This window comes from Limanda limanda, chromosome 13, assembly GCF_963576545.1.
Source record: "Limanda limanda chromosome 13, fLimLim1.1, whole genome shotgun sequence".
NCBI lineage: Eukaryota > Metazoa > Chordata > Actinopteri > Pleuronectiformes > Pleuronectidae > Limanda > Limanda limanda.
Genome location: NC_083648.1, coordinates 24,512,565 through 24,528,231, shown reverse-complemented (window position 1 = coordinate 24,528,231; position 15,667 = coordinate 24,512,565). Strand labels below are relative to the sequence as shown.

At 39.0% G+C, this 15,667-nt stretch overlaps 1 protein-coding gene across 1 annotated transcript in view; it reads left to right on the top strand.

Moving 5' to 3' along the window:
- The first annotated feature begins 914 nt into the window (after positions 1-914).
- LOC133018222 (cadherin-12-like) overlaps positions 915-15,667 on the top strand; it is a 55,032-nt gene continuing 40,279 nt past the window's right edge. Inside the window, exon 1 of the mRNA XM_061084542.1 lies at positions 915-1,247. Coding sequence (XP_060940525.1) covers positions 951-1,247 — 297 coding nt within the window. The 5' untranslated portion in view covers positions 915-950. The remainder of the gene's footprint in view (positions 1,248-15,667) is intronic.

Here is a 15,667-nt window from a genome sequence, read left to right as displayed (position 1 = left end):
GGAGTAAAAACAAACAATTATTTCACTCTCATAATATTTAGTGAAAACTTCAACCAATAAAATTCTTATGACCGAAGGACCTTATTGGCCGACAGACCTGTCTGTTTGCTGCATGGACATGCAGGTTTTCCGTCTGCTTCTTGTGGCGCATTCGGGCCCGCGTCATCAATGTATATAACTTACCGGTGCTTCTGAATCCGAATCCATTGCTTTGGTAAACAAAAACTCACGTGCGTGCGCGGAGGCAGTAGGTTGAAAGTCTGCTTGTAAATAAAGTTTCTTCAAAAAAACACCGCGGATGGGAACGAGGGGGTGGGGCATTGGAGGAAGGCGGGATGATTTGATGTGCTGTAATTCTCAAATGCAACAAAGGTAAGAGTCCCTTTAACCTGATTCCCATTTTTGTAAAGGGAAACTTTCAATTTGTCATAGAAATACCACAACTGTTATAATGGGACACGAGTATGAAAGTTTGGTCAGATAGTGGTACTAATGGCAACAGATCAAACTTAAACTGCTTGAGATAAGACTCCTTTGTTTCGTTTTTCTTCACTGTTTTTAAGGTAGAGATCTTTCACACTCAAGATTATTATCTTAATTTTTTTCCTGCAGGTGTCGAAGCTGAGGACAAACATGACAAAGACAAATTGAACAGAGGACTTCAAATATCAGCACGCAACAGCCAGCTTTTTATCAGAACACAGGTTCGTGGAGGGACTGCTAGCTGACATCAAACTAAAGGGGTGACTCCTGCACCCACCATAATGTTCTTTCGTGACTTGCAAATTACAGCGAGGACACTACATTAAAGTTGTTCCCTGTTATAATCTTGGATCATACTGGAATATTGGGATTCGGATTGTGGATGAATGTCCATTTCCACCCTAGAAGAAGCCATCTTTCTAAAGTTTACAGTAGCATATTTTTTTCTTTCACATCAACACTCCCTGATGATCACAAGGGAATATGTCACTCTTGTTTTGGTGGGCTCTTGCTTCCTGTTGGACTACAGCTCCCAAAGTTCTCAGCTCCGGAGCAGAACTAAGGGTGCAGTGACGATAGGCAGTGGGGCAACTGGACCCAAAACCATGAGGGAGTCTGTCAGCGAAGTGACGTCAATAGAGGGTAGGACGAGGCATAGGAGACATGGAAGGTCAAGGGCCCAACGTATTAAAAGAGGATGGGTGTGGAACCAGTTCTTCGTCCTGGAGGAGTATATGGGATCTGAACCGCAATATGTTGGAAAGGTAAGAAGCCTAAATATTAAATTCAATATCCAAGTATGTTATATCCCATATTCACAAAATAACCCAGTTTCTGTTTTTAGTATTTTGTATTTTTACTATGCATGGGTCATTTTGTACAATGATTTTTCTACTACAGTAGCCAGAACCCATAAAAGGGTCAGAAGAAAATGTAATTCCAGAAATAAAAGTTCCCAGTTTATGAACATATTGAATCTTTCACGTTTTTAGTTTAAATTTAAAAAAGTTAATTTACTTGTGCAAACACCATAATTCAATTAAGGTATTGTTAGTGTTATTATAATGTAGCATAGTGCTCATTCAGTAGAGTACTTGCATTAGCTGATTGGCATCCATCGCTCAATCAATGAACAGTCACAGGCTCATTTCACTGATATTTTACAACCATCTATCATCCAATCATATTCATAGTCACACAGAGGGGTCATCTAGATCAGCATCTTCTCACCATTACTCGGAAATACGGAACCACTGATGCTTGTTACCCCAACCTCTTTCCTACATGCTGCATTTTTTCATTGCTAATTTAACAATAGCCTTTTATACAGAGATCCTGAAATATTGTTGTTAAGAGGATTCTTTGTTTAAAGGTAGAACAGGGATGCCCCCTCATATCATATTCATACCTTCTATACAGAACAGCAAAGAGAAGTAAGACTTCGGGCCCCATGTTAACAATGAGAGCAAAGTGGTACCCAGCGCAACCCATCAGACACAGACTGTTGGTTGTTCATGATCTTGGTGGCAGCTGAACTGAATATGCCTTCTCGCATATTCTACCATTACTGACAATAACTCCTCAATTAATTTGTCATTGCAGCTCCCTTCATCCCTATCAGACATTTTCTTATGTACAAATACTTTCAACATTGACACACTTCTCCATTACGTTAGAAACAATTTCTTCTTATCATTGTTGTAAATATTGTTGATGTGCTCATATTCACACGGCATCTTTTGCACTTTTGTCCATCCTAGGATAGGGGATCCCTCACATGTTGCTCTCTCTGAGGCTTCTACGCATTTGCACTGTTCACATGTTTATATATATATATATATATATATATATATAAAAACATGTTCGTTTTTCCATACTCTTGTTGAGGATGAAGAGACAAATTGTGATATGTGAACGAATACAATTTGATTGATTGATTGAAAAGGTGTGGTCAGGTGCATCGTTACCTTGATGTAAACATGATCTTATGAAATTAATGCCATGAAGAAGTGAGGCTGATTTTAGAGCTTAAGGAGGAACCATGTGCTTCTTAAGAGTCTAAAGTATACTGCAACAGTATAATCTCAAATGTCATGTTTCAATGGTGTTACCCTAACCTGAATTTTTTTGGAAATTTACATATTTGTGAAAACTGTTTGGAACTTGAATTTTGTCCTGGAAATGTAGAGACATGACTTAAAAGTAATGTCTAAAAAAAGTATGCCTTTATGTTTTTTCTCAGCTCTTTATTTTCTAACCATCTAACCACAGAAAAACTGTGTCACTCATGCTCCACATTATGAAGCTCAGGATGTGGCTGTGAATGTGATGACTTTGGCAGACTGACTTGCCAGCAGCTCTCCGCTGTAGACTGGCAGCAGCTTTTTCTCTGCAGGAAGCCTGGGACCTGCAGCTGGCAAACACAGAGTGAGAGAGAGAGAGAGCATGTGCATGTGTGTATGACAGAGAGGTAAAGAAAAGGCAAGAGGCAGAGAAAGACCTGGATTGTTGCTGGCAAATGAAATAAGCTGAAGTTGTGTCCACACCAGCTGTGCTCAGAAAGACAGGCAACACAGGCTAACCTAAAAGAGCTCGGGGAAAACAGAGAACTCAATCTAATATTTGCGGTGAACCCTTTGTCTGCAAAACAGCATTGGTTCTTCTTGGTGCACCTACACTCAGTTTCACAGTACTTGTCAGGAGGCTTGGTTCAAAGCATCTTGGAGAACCTGCCATAGTTGCTCTGTCAATTCAGTCACAATGTCACGTGTCTCTCAATGTGATCCCAGAATAACTCTATGATGTTGACATTAGGGTTCTGATGCAGGGCTCCTTATTCTTAATTTATCTAGTGTTGTGTTTGGTCTCATTGTCCTGCTGCAGAATTAATTATTCAGACACCTCCCTGAAAGCACAGTGTGATGGGTAAAAAGTGAAAGGCAAAGTGTGTTTTAACTGCTATTGTGCAGATGCAGTGAAATAAAGTCCCTGATTAGCTAATAAAATACTAGCGGTATAGAGAAAACAGGGTAATTTTTGTTTAATTAATCCATGCTAACATCTCATTAGCCAGGTTTAATCAAATCATGCTTTTAAGAATAAGGTTAAGGTGTGAGCTTAGCTCTTTATTGTTGCCTGCTGTGGCTCAGGAGGTCGAGAGTACCACGTCCACTAACCAGAAGGATGGTGCTGCTGTCCTTGGGCAACACAATGAAACCTAAATTGCCACTGATGGCTGTGTTGTCAGTGTGTTAATGTGTGTGTGAGATCAAGGGAAGGTAACTTGTCCTGTTGTGATGGTATTGATCCAGATCTGTAACTGACAATGCCACTGGCTTAAATGTGCAATGTGCTTTGAGTGGTAAATAAGACTGGAAAAGTACTATATACATTTCCATATACTAAAAAAGGTCAGATGTGTTTTTTAAAATTTTTGTTGTTAGTTTAATCTTCAATATAATAAAGTGGACACTACAGCAGTGTAATAACAAATACAAATGATTGAATTATTACTTCAATTATTGTTATTATATTTTACTGAAGCTAGTAACAAGGTGATTATATTCTATATTCTGAACATCATCATGCTGAATGCATGACAAAAAGGAATTTATTGTGACTAGCTCCAGGAAACTTAATATTAAAACATATTAGTTTACGCCGGGTTTACACCGGGCGCTGAAGCGAGGCGTAAGCGCAGCGCAGTAGCGCGCCGGCGCTGGGCTGAACACACAGGACGCTGAAGCCTCGCGTAAGCGCCGCGTAGATCCCTAGTGCGCAGGCGCCAGGCTGGTCACAACAGACACGCTTTTCTCCGCGGCGGTCATCCTGCGATTCCTCTCCGTGATCACACATACTGCTGATATTTGTCATTAACTGCAACGGCGTCCCAGCATTTGTCCTTTTTAATGTTGTCTTTATACAACATGTGCCGAGGATCATACAGCTCTCTGTACTACTTCTCCACTTCAATTATTAATTTAATGTCATCCATCATCAATAACTTCTCCGCTGTTTGTTTTGTTCAATGTCGGGTGTCGAGGGTAAATTACGTATTCTCCACTCAAGGCTATGGGGAGAGTACGTAGACTGGACTAGGTACCTGTTAGATAATTATATGTCCTTATAAAGATTTTTGAGATTGTCTTCAGTCACACATTTATTCTGATGAATGTCTACTCTATGAGATCAGATTTTTCCAATCTGGTTAAAACTTTAAATCGGCTGTGAGATATATTTGTCCTTCTCCCTGTTGAGTGTAGCGTGGCATGTGTAGTGTTTTATTCAAGGCATACTTTTCTTGTAAAAATATTCTGTGGTGGAAACTATTCCGTATTAGGAAAGACCTACGTTTGATCATAAAGTTGTTTTTACAACCAGCTTAATAAATGGAATGAGTGAATGATGGTTCTTCAGCTGTAAAGAGGAAATGAGGATTTCAAGGCATATGGGCTTACTGATGTGCAGCAGGAAGCTGTGAGCAATTCAGAGACAGACTAATTAGAAAAAAAACTGCTTGGCTGACAAATCCATATCTGTCTGTGATTCACTGTGACCATTTAGCAACAGGCCAGTTTCCACTGTTCGCTCATAATCAGCAACAGCCGGGAGGGTGAGGTGCAGAATAATGATCCAGTCCACAATCAACAATCAACACTTTAAAATCAAGGCCAGTATGTGTTTGTTTCCTCTCTCAAGACTCTGATCAGCAGCTGTGTTCTCTCCTGATACAGATCAGTGCTGAACTATCAGTACCTCCAGTATAAATGATCCTCACATAAAAATAACAATCAAGTATCTCCTCTAACAAACACTTGAAAATACCTAGTTCTATTTAAATAGTATCTGCATAAGATGAAGATTAAATACAAAATAACAGAATTTTTCTTCATTAACATTATGATCACATTCTGTACATTCCTATTGGTTTGTTCTGAAGCAAGTGCATCATAGTGTTTTCATCTCACACATGTGATATGATAGTAATGGTTAATATTTATACGCACATTTACCAACACTATGAATCAATAATTAATTCATATGCTTCAAATACTTGACTTCACTTTGTTCCATTATTTGCTATGGTCATTGCAATTGCAAAAGTTGGTCTGTTTCAAGCGAAGGAGCACATGCAGACTTCTTCTGGTTTTATATATGTATTTAGTACCTGATGTATTTAACATTGGTTAAATACATTAGGTGAATGTAAGACAGTGAATAGTTGCTGCTGCATCAGTGGGGTTTTATATTTAAGTTTTGACATTGCTGAGAATAGGTGTAAGACGTAGAGAAATGCGAACAGTCAGATGATTAGACAGGTTGGAAAAAGACTTCAGCTGAAAGGTAAATGGAAGAGAAAATGAAGGTGAACGGTCAAATTGTTACGCAGACTGGCAATTGAAAACATCAATAACAGATCTTCACTGAGGGATAATTATTGGGTGTTCAGATTTCAAATAAATAAAACTGATACCCATGAAAAGAAAGTGATTTAGATCATCTGTATCACCTGTGACTTAGCATCTGACTCATGCATCTTGCACCATTGGAGCTTTTTTAAATAACAATAGAGATAATTCCAGAACACAAGTTGTAATAAGCCGCAGTATTCCCTTAGCTAAAGCTGTACACAGTGTGGCTGCTTGACAGGCCCTTGCACTTTTAAGGTTGAACTGTCAAATGAAGGCAATGAGGCGTGGTGTCATTGGTCAAGCAGCTGTAGTATTGTTACATGCTGTATATCAGTGCTGGAGTGTGGAACACAATCGTGTGTCCATTCTGTAGTCGTCCCATCTGCTCGCAAACCTTCAGAGTGGTTCTGTTGCTGCATTGGTGATATAATATTTATTAACAGACAAAACAAGAAAGTGTATACTAACTTAAAGTAGTACATGACAAATGATCTGGATTCAGCTTGACAGGATACTTATTTGAGAGGCCTACATAGTCTTAACCCACAAGCCTCTCAGCAGAGCTGGCACCTTGACCTGCATTACTACCTACACATCAACCATGACGCACAAATATGTTAAGGCTGATAAGTGTGCATGACTTTTACACAGTGGTCTGTTTCGCTCCAGGATACCTTTGTGGTAGTTGCAAACAAAGAGATTGTGCTTACAAGCAAACTCCTCTAAGCTCTGTAGTCTTCTGTTGGCCCAACTACCAGCAGTTGGGAGAACACGTGCAGGAGTTAAAGAGGCAGTCAGGCTAAATAAACCAGGCTCTAATCATGCCCAGCCAGAGAGGTCTCGTGCCCAGGGGCTCCTGATTAATCTGTTGTTGGTGCTAATAGGAGGGTTACAGCTTTATTATCACAGGAGGAGGCTGTGAGGAAGGAGGGGGGCAGAGGGAATCAGATGACCTTATACCACTTGGAGTTTTAGTCAGAGCTTTAAGTGATAAAACTTCTGGCTTGATCTGTGGAGGCAGGCAGGTTTATCGGCTTGAGGCAAAGCGGGAGTCCTGCAAGGATCAGAGTAGCTGCAACCAGACACATGCAGGTCTCATTAGTACCAATTTCATAAATAAAAACTATGACCAAGCATGTTAATCAGTGACCTTTTTCCCCTCAATACCTACGCTGAGACTAAGATGAGATTGCAGCAATGACAATAACTGTTACAATATCAACATTAACTGTGACCCAAACGTTAAGATGTTAAATAATATCACATATAAAAATCCATATTAATCGAATTACTAAAGGGAGTGGTATTATGAATACGAATCAAAACTGGACATTGTTTATTGAAAATGTTGTCTCACTAAAAGCAAGACGCCCTGTTCGCTACGTTAGATTTGACTGAAGACAGGATTATTTGTTTTGGTTTATTATGGATGCTAATGCACTTTGAATAGCTTAATGTCATGTGTTACATTAACCTATTCAAAGGTTAATGTAACACATTACATGTGAAACTGCTCTGGTTACATACTTCCTGATATGAATTCATCTTATGAATATGAAGCTGCATGAAGTTCAGAAAAGCCTAACTTTACAAGCTGCACCACAAACATCAGCCAATCACATCACGTTTACAAAAAATATCATCAAACATCAGAATGTGCCTGGAGAGAGGAGGTGGAGGCAGCTAGTGTGCGTTCATCTTGTTGTGGAGTTTATTTCCCATGTGCTTCACCTCAGCATTGCGTGGAAAGCTAGCTGTCGATTGTGATTGTTGTCATTAAGATCAACACAGTCCTGACAGCCCAAATATGTTAGGTGGCTGTGGATTAGGAGGTAGAGTGTGTGTTCAATTAACCAGAAGGTTGGCAGTTCTACCCCTATCTCCCCTAACCTGCGTGTCTAAGTGTCCTAAAGCAAGATCTGGAATTCCAAAGTGCTGCACATGTGTGAATAAATGAATGGCAAAACTGTACTGTAAGGGCCGTAGTGGTCATCAAGACTAGGAATGTGCTGTATAGGTATAGCAGTCAGAGGTTTACAAAGGTCTTTTGACAGTGCTGATTTTAGATTTTTGCTGACTTTTTGAATAACTCACATCGCAAGAGAACTGTTAATTTTGCATTATTCAGGAGTTCAAGAGAAATATTAGTTAAAAGCAGATTGCTGAAGTTTAAATACAATATGGATTGACTAAAACCAGAAAATAAAAAAGGTATGGTTTACTAAATATTACATAAGTAAACGTGATAGGGTAACACAACTCTCCAGTTACCTATTTACTTCTGATAAGGCAAACAGGCTGCACAATTAAAGACAAATCTTCAATCGAGACTCTACTATTGTCCCAAAAGCACTGTAATCCCTCATAACACCGTGAACTGCATCAAGCACAGATTGTGTATAGGCCACATGCTGGGCTAAATCATTGGATAATTAAGTTATATAAAGTCTTGCATGGTCGAAGGTCAGGAGGTTGCTCTGGCTTATTTTCTGAAATCACATCTTCTAAAGACGTTTATCCAGAGAAAAGGTAACCAAGCTGAACTGGGGGATTCAGTGGAAACTGCTCTGGTTACATACTTCCTGATACGAATTCATCTTATGAAAAGTTCGGCATTAACATCAATCGACTGTTAACATTTCAGTTTTAAGCCATTAAGTTTGACCTAATTCTAATCATACTGTATGGAATGTTGCATTACTGACAAGTGGAAATGCTACAGTTAAAGTGCATATTTATTCATCTCATAAAACATTACTGTAGCTGTCACAAATGAGAATGCAAACTTAAAGGATAAAGCAGGCTTTAATATATTTTTAATTCCTGTCAACAAATACACTGTCGTCTCCCTGTGCAACCGTGTGGCTCTTTGATGTGTTTTAATAGATTTTGGAAACAATGGAGCTGCGTGGCACAGTGGAATAAGATGTACCAGGCTTTAAAACACACAAACAAACAGACAACAAACTTGGGGGGGGACATACATCAATGTTTTGGTTGGGCATTACTAAAAGCATCAGTGAAGGACTAAGGACTTCTAATAAACTTTCATATCGTACAGAAACAAAATGGTTTCAAATTTGATTTCTAGAACCTGGGCCAGTTCAGTCTGGTAAACTATGTTTTATATTGATAATTTGTAGTTAACTTACAAATTTGACAAGATGCAAAGTGTAATGTTAACAGGCATCAATTTTTTTTCTCACCAAATATATCTGATTAAGTAGCACCATGTCCACTTGTAGTGAGTAAAGTAGTACACTGTTTTTGTGGTTAAGTTCAGACTCCCACAGCACCTCGTAAAAGATCCTGATCTGGTTTGATGCATAACACTGCCTTCAGACACAAGCCAAATCCATCTTTCCATAAACCTAACCAAAGTTTTTTGTGTTCTAGCCACAGTCATGACTCAGGATGAAAACAGCTATATTTTGTGGTGTCACATTGGTAACGGTTGTATGCGCGCTGTCCATCCCTATACATCCTGCAACTCTACTGCTGTTAATAAATGCAGCTCCTTTTTCATTTCAATATAGGTATAATATATATATATATATATATATATATATTTAGAATCCAGCCAATGATTATGTTTATTAAAAAACATTTTTGTTGTTGCAGTTTAGAGAAGAACATAGGCATATGTTCTTAGAAATTTCTGTGACAGTGGCAAAGAATGACACACACATACAAATAAATAAAACGTTTATAGCAATGTTTGTGAGCTGCAAGGAAAATGTTCCCCTGTGACGCTTATGGCTATTACTGAAGACTGTAATGTGAATGTGGACAAGAGGTGTAATAAAAGCATAAAGAAAAATAAAGAAGGAGCGGAAGCGTAAAAAAGAACCCAGCTACCTCTGCTACTGCTCGGCTTATTCCCACAGCACAGCTGGACCATCAAACATCAAATTCATCACACGCACTTGAGATGCTGATGTTAAACATGCAGCAAATTAGCATTTCTCCTCTTCACCAGCGGGGTGTCTGAGCTGCTACACCCAAACTGTCCTGTTAACAATATCATTACAAGCAAAGTGCCACACCCACTGAAGGAGCAAAACCTGACCAGTGCCTAAAGTTTTGGTACAATTAACTCTCCTTGGTACAACGTAGCTCACACAATTCAGCACAGTGCTTTTCCAGTCTGTGATGCTGCAGTGTACTAATACTGGGTATATCCTCCCATTAAATGGACGTCATTAATTGTAATCATTACGATTGGTAGAGGGTTAGGGCTACCTCTCATCCACCAGAGTATATGCTTATTTAATTAATTCCAAACATTTATCAAATCATAAAATTGTATTTGTATAGCCCATATTCACAAATCACAATTAGCCTCATAGGGCTTAGTATCTGTTATACCAGAAACCGTCTGGATTGATCTTTATTTTAGCTTGTGATGAGATAAGTAGGCTGAACCGTGACCTCAAGCCAATTTAAGATGAGTTATCAGTTATGTTTATTGGAGAATATGTACAACATAAAAAGAAAAGCAGATTTGTAAAAAGTCACACCATCAGTCCACTATCTTCATATTAAACATTTCCTTCATGTCACTGCAGATTTGGTTGGGTTGCTGCAGGCAAAATGTACAGACCTGATGTGTGTGCATCTCTGATGGCCTTTTGGGGTTGGGAAGATCTATCACCTCATTGCCCTCATTACATACAGTATGGCTGCCTGCCCTTTGCAGTGACACCTCCATCTGTCATGGTATAAGGCCAGATGACCACTCTGGAGCATATTGTCTGGTCTTCAACTTACCTAAGTAGCAAGCATGACTCTTTTGGCCCCACAGTATTTGGGTGAGGAACTTATAAAAGCAGCATTTATATTAAGAGAGAAATAGATGCAGCTTGTTAAACAACAAAAGTATCAGAACATAATGGAATGACTCAGTTAAAACCAGGATCTTTGATACATAGAGAGACATAGACAAATTGATGTCTTTATTCCAACTCCAGTTAATCACTTAAAGAGTACCAATGCCCAATTCTAAAATCATTCCACACCGGCCCCACAATCGATGTTGTCAATTTCTAATATGTCTGACTGTAATGACGACCATGCCCGGACAACAGACTGATTAGAAATTAAGATGAACTAATGTAGGTTGTCCTAAGAATGGGGCTGGCTTGAGAGCTGAGCATCCAAGCTGCCATCTGTGCTGATGTGGAGAGTTGATGTTATAGTTTATTAATGCCAGGATGCAGGCCACTGAGAATCCATTATTGGAAGCGATGGTGGGTTTGTCTGTAGGTTTATCAGGTTGGCAGGCAACGCATTAGTAAACATTGAGCAATATTAGCATTTATTTAGTGTCCCGTCTTTGTCCACCTGATTAATGTGAGTCACTGTACTTATTATTACAGTACTTAGTGGTTAGTGATGTTGAGGCTCATTCATGCTCCCTTTACGTACTAAATAGTACCCTCTACATGGGGTATTTCAACTTCTATCCTCTGGTCGAAGGTTTAAAGCCCTAAGGGGTAAAAGAAAACGCTAAAGAAATAGTTTTGTTCCATCTGCAATTGTTCACTTGAACGGGTTAAAGCCAAATTTGCACATTTGTCCCTATCCAGTTTTCTATTGATATCAATGCATTTTAGCACTTTTTGTCATGGTTTTTGTGGTCTTGTCTTGTGTCTGTGTGTTATAATTTTGGACTGTTTTTGATGGATGTCTTCTCTTTTTATTGCTTCAAAACAAATCTACCTACGGGTACAAATGAGGTAACCTAACCTATAGATAGTCACTGCCCACATACCTCAATGTGTCTTTCATGATTGTTAAGTAATACAGCCACTTGCGACAAACATTGTAATCATGCAAGCTAACATCTTGTAGTTTCTTACTAACTCAACAAGTCTCTCTTCAAAAAGTAGTTAAACTGTCTTCTTCATGTCCTATGGTTGTTTCTCTTACACTACACTCTACACTGCCCCCCATGATTTCCAGTAGTCCTGCTCCATTTCGTCTCTTTCATTTGTAAGCTTTTGTTAAAATTTGCACCAAAAGAATGCAGATCATAGACAGAAGGCTGAGTCTGTTTAACATTAGACCCGTGTAAGGAAACAGAAAGAAAGAGACGAAATGGAGCAGGACTACTGGAAATCATGGGGGCAGTGTAGAGTGTAGTGTAAGAGAAACAACCATAAGTATATACTCTGTGGCGTTTGCATGTTCTCCTTGTCGCTGTGCTGCAGCCTCCTCCCACAGTCCAAAGACGTGCCGGTAATTAGTATGTCTGAGCTCTGTGGTAGGCTGTGGGACCTGCTCCCTGCCTCCTGCCTAGTATTAGCTGGGATTGGCTCCATTAACCCAGTGACCCTCAAAGGATAAGCAGCATAGGTAATATGTGTCTTCTATGAACTCGTTTCAACACTGCTTGGATTTCTGCTCACTAACATAAAACAATCTGTAAAATTGTATTCAAGTGGATTGTTTTTCACAAAAACACTACAAATGCAGTATTGCATGAACTGTCACTATTTATGATTTCTCTACAGATAATACCCACATATTCTAATTCAATTTTCCATGGGATGGTAGTTCACTAATGACTTAGATTCGCCTCATTGAAATATAAGGAGGCCATTTATAATCAAGGTCCTTTGGTAACGGAGGAGGGCCTTTTAGACAGATGGTCCTTAAAGAAATGTTAGCTTCCTGTCTTTTAGTTGGCATGTATAAATATAGCATGGGGATACAAACAGTTCAGGAGGTCCCACACACAGGTGATTGGTATAATAATACTGTATGTATGTAGATTAGGATGCAATCAAATCGAGCTCAGAATTTGAAATGTATCATTAGTGTCCATCAATTTAATGAAGGATAAACAAATAGATTATGTCACTGTATGGCAACGTATAAGCCTACAATGCAATGCTCATAAATTTGATTGTCAAAGAACGGACCTGGACCTTCTTTCCTTATAAGGAATGATCTTAAAAGGTACGAGCATTCATGTGATATGTCTTTATTTTCCGCATGTGCTTCCTAAAGCAGAAGTAAAGAGCAAGTGATGCGATTAAAAGTTTCTTAAAGCTGACTGTTGTGCTGAAAACACTTACTTCAAAGTAAATGTCAAGTGTGAAAAACCAAAAGGATTTTAAGCTCATAACCCTTTATGTTAACTTTGAAGGCAGAAAAAAAGAGACATTGCTCCTGAATTAAATCTCAAACCAAGCAGTTGCATATTCTCTAAATTAGATGACATGAGGAACTGAAAACACATCAAGTAAAGTCACATTTAAGCCAAAAGAGTTTGTATTAGACAAGGACAAGATCTTTTTGCACTAAAATCTACTGTGGAATTAATTGTTGTATGTATGTGTGTGTGTGTTTCTTAGGACCCACTTTCTGTACAAGGCATCTGATCTGTCCTTAACTGCAGTAAGGCTACCAACACATTTGTGTTGCTTGTATACTCCCTAACCAACTGGCTCATTTTGACTCAGTGTAATTGGATAAATGTTTCATTGAGGAATTGTGAATCACAGGGAAACAGAGGAAGCAGGACGGTCTGCACTTTACTTGCTTTTTTGCTCCTCTATAAAACCATGCAAACCATGTAGATTTTAGATGCAAACATCAATTCCCGGATATTCTTTTAACATGAACCTAATATTCCTACTGTTGACTATAATAGCTCTCCAGAATCTTAAAATCCTGTCTTGAATGTGAATAACAGATCTGTACATTTGCGTCTCAGATACCATCATCTTTCCATGATTGTATTTAACATGTCTGTGAAACTATAACCCCAACAAGCAACAGCCCTTTCCACTGTTTTAAGACAGTACTGATTTTGGGTCAAAGGGCCACTAATGCTGAACAGCAAATAAGAACTTTTTCTGCATTGTTTGTGACGGCAAAAGCCTCCCCCTTAAAATATTTCTGCTGCAGCCTCTATCGTATGCACATGAACTACTTTCACAGGATGCGTCAAGCTGTGCTAAACCCGCTTGCATTCAAAATAATTGTATACATGACAAAACTTGTTCCCAAGCCTCACTGCTCCTTGTCCCAGACATGTGCATTACCAATTCAAATATGCATCAAACAATAAATATTTCAAAAGCTATGAGCTAATGTAAGCCTATGTCACTGTGATTTCACAGCAGTTCGACTGTGCACTGACCTCATATGGAGGACTGTGTAATGTCTCATGTTGTGTGTTAGTCCTGTAGTTGGGCTTCCTCTGGTCCTTATTAGTGTTCACATCAACGTGAAGCTCCACCAAATCATAATTAAATTACATCAGTATTCAGGTCCTTTCACATTAGTGTTTGGAGCCAACTGGGTCTTGGCTGGTTAGTTGTTACCTTTTCACATCAGTGTTTGGATCCCTTTTGCGAAAAAATAGAATTACTTCACTGTGGGGAAGCATCTCTTCTCCTCCTTTTGAAAATGTATGTGGTTTCAAAATCACTGCATCTGGTAGAGATTATTTTGTGGATATAACAATGCATTTTTCATGGTAAATAACTTCAACAATATGAGATATTGTACATACATTATTTAAAGTCTCTAAGGTCGGCTATCTAGCAGGAGGAAGGGTGGTTTCTTTCCTCTTTTTAGACCGAGACCAGTGTAGACATTTACCAGCAGGACAGCCTTCACATTAATTATACATTGGCCGGTTTGCATGCTGGGAAATGGTGTCTGGCTGAGGCATTGCCTTGATAAATCATGTAATTGGAGTGTGGACCTGCTGATAATTCTTGTGGATTCAGCTCCTGGGTAGACAGTGGAGAGGAGCACACACTGACTTGTAATCATTTCCACTCTGTAATGTTATGACCTCACATTAAAGAGCTAGAGTCTATAAGACAGAGTGTTTCTTTATCATACGACATGTGTCCGTTCACAGCCAACTGTAGAGTTCGTAGCACCTCTCAGATTAGAGTGCCCTGCATTGTATGATTCATCTATCAGTCGTGTTTCTACTCGGGTGCTGTGGGAGCGGGCATTCACTCAGCTTTTATTGAAGCCCAGGCCCTAGCAGGCTTAAAATACAAACTCCACTTCTACATGTCAAAGTCAGCTTGCTAGTCACAAGAGGAACTACTCAGCCGGTGAACACAGTTGTATAATGTCTTCTGTGGCTCTGAAGGAGCTTTGAGAAAATAACCTTGATGATACTATTTAAATGTCATCAGGGTTATTTCTGTTTGGGTTTGAACACATTTCAACAAAGTCTGCAGGTCTTAAAAGAGTCTGAAGACGTTACCAGTTGCTTTTTGGTGTGTAGACTCACTATTTTCAACCTAGGGACTAAAACTCAGAGTAAAGTCTGGTAACACTTTATGATACATCTTGCAATGTGCTGTGTAATTGCATTTAATGATAATCAAATAATCAGGTTGATGATATTAATCAGGTACCAGTAAAATACTTGTATGTACTTAAATGCGGGGACAGTGGAAAACATCACTGCTAGTATTTTATAAATCCTGGGTAACTGGTAGGTGGTAAACTGGGAATAAGCATAGAAAAATGCAGATGACACTCAGTTATATTTGTCAATAAAACCTGATCAAAGTAATCAATTAACTAAACTTCGAGCATGTCTCAAGGACATAAAAACCTGGATGACCCGCAATTTTCTCTTATTAAACTCAGATAAAACAGAGGTTATAATACTCGGCCCTAAACACCTTAGAGATACATTATCTAATGATATAGCTGCGCTAGATGACATTGCCCTTGCTTCCAATGACACAGTCAGGAACTTGGGAGTGATCTTCGATCCTGATTTG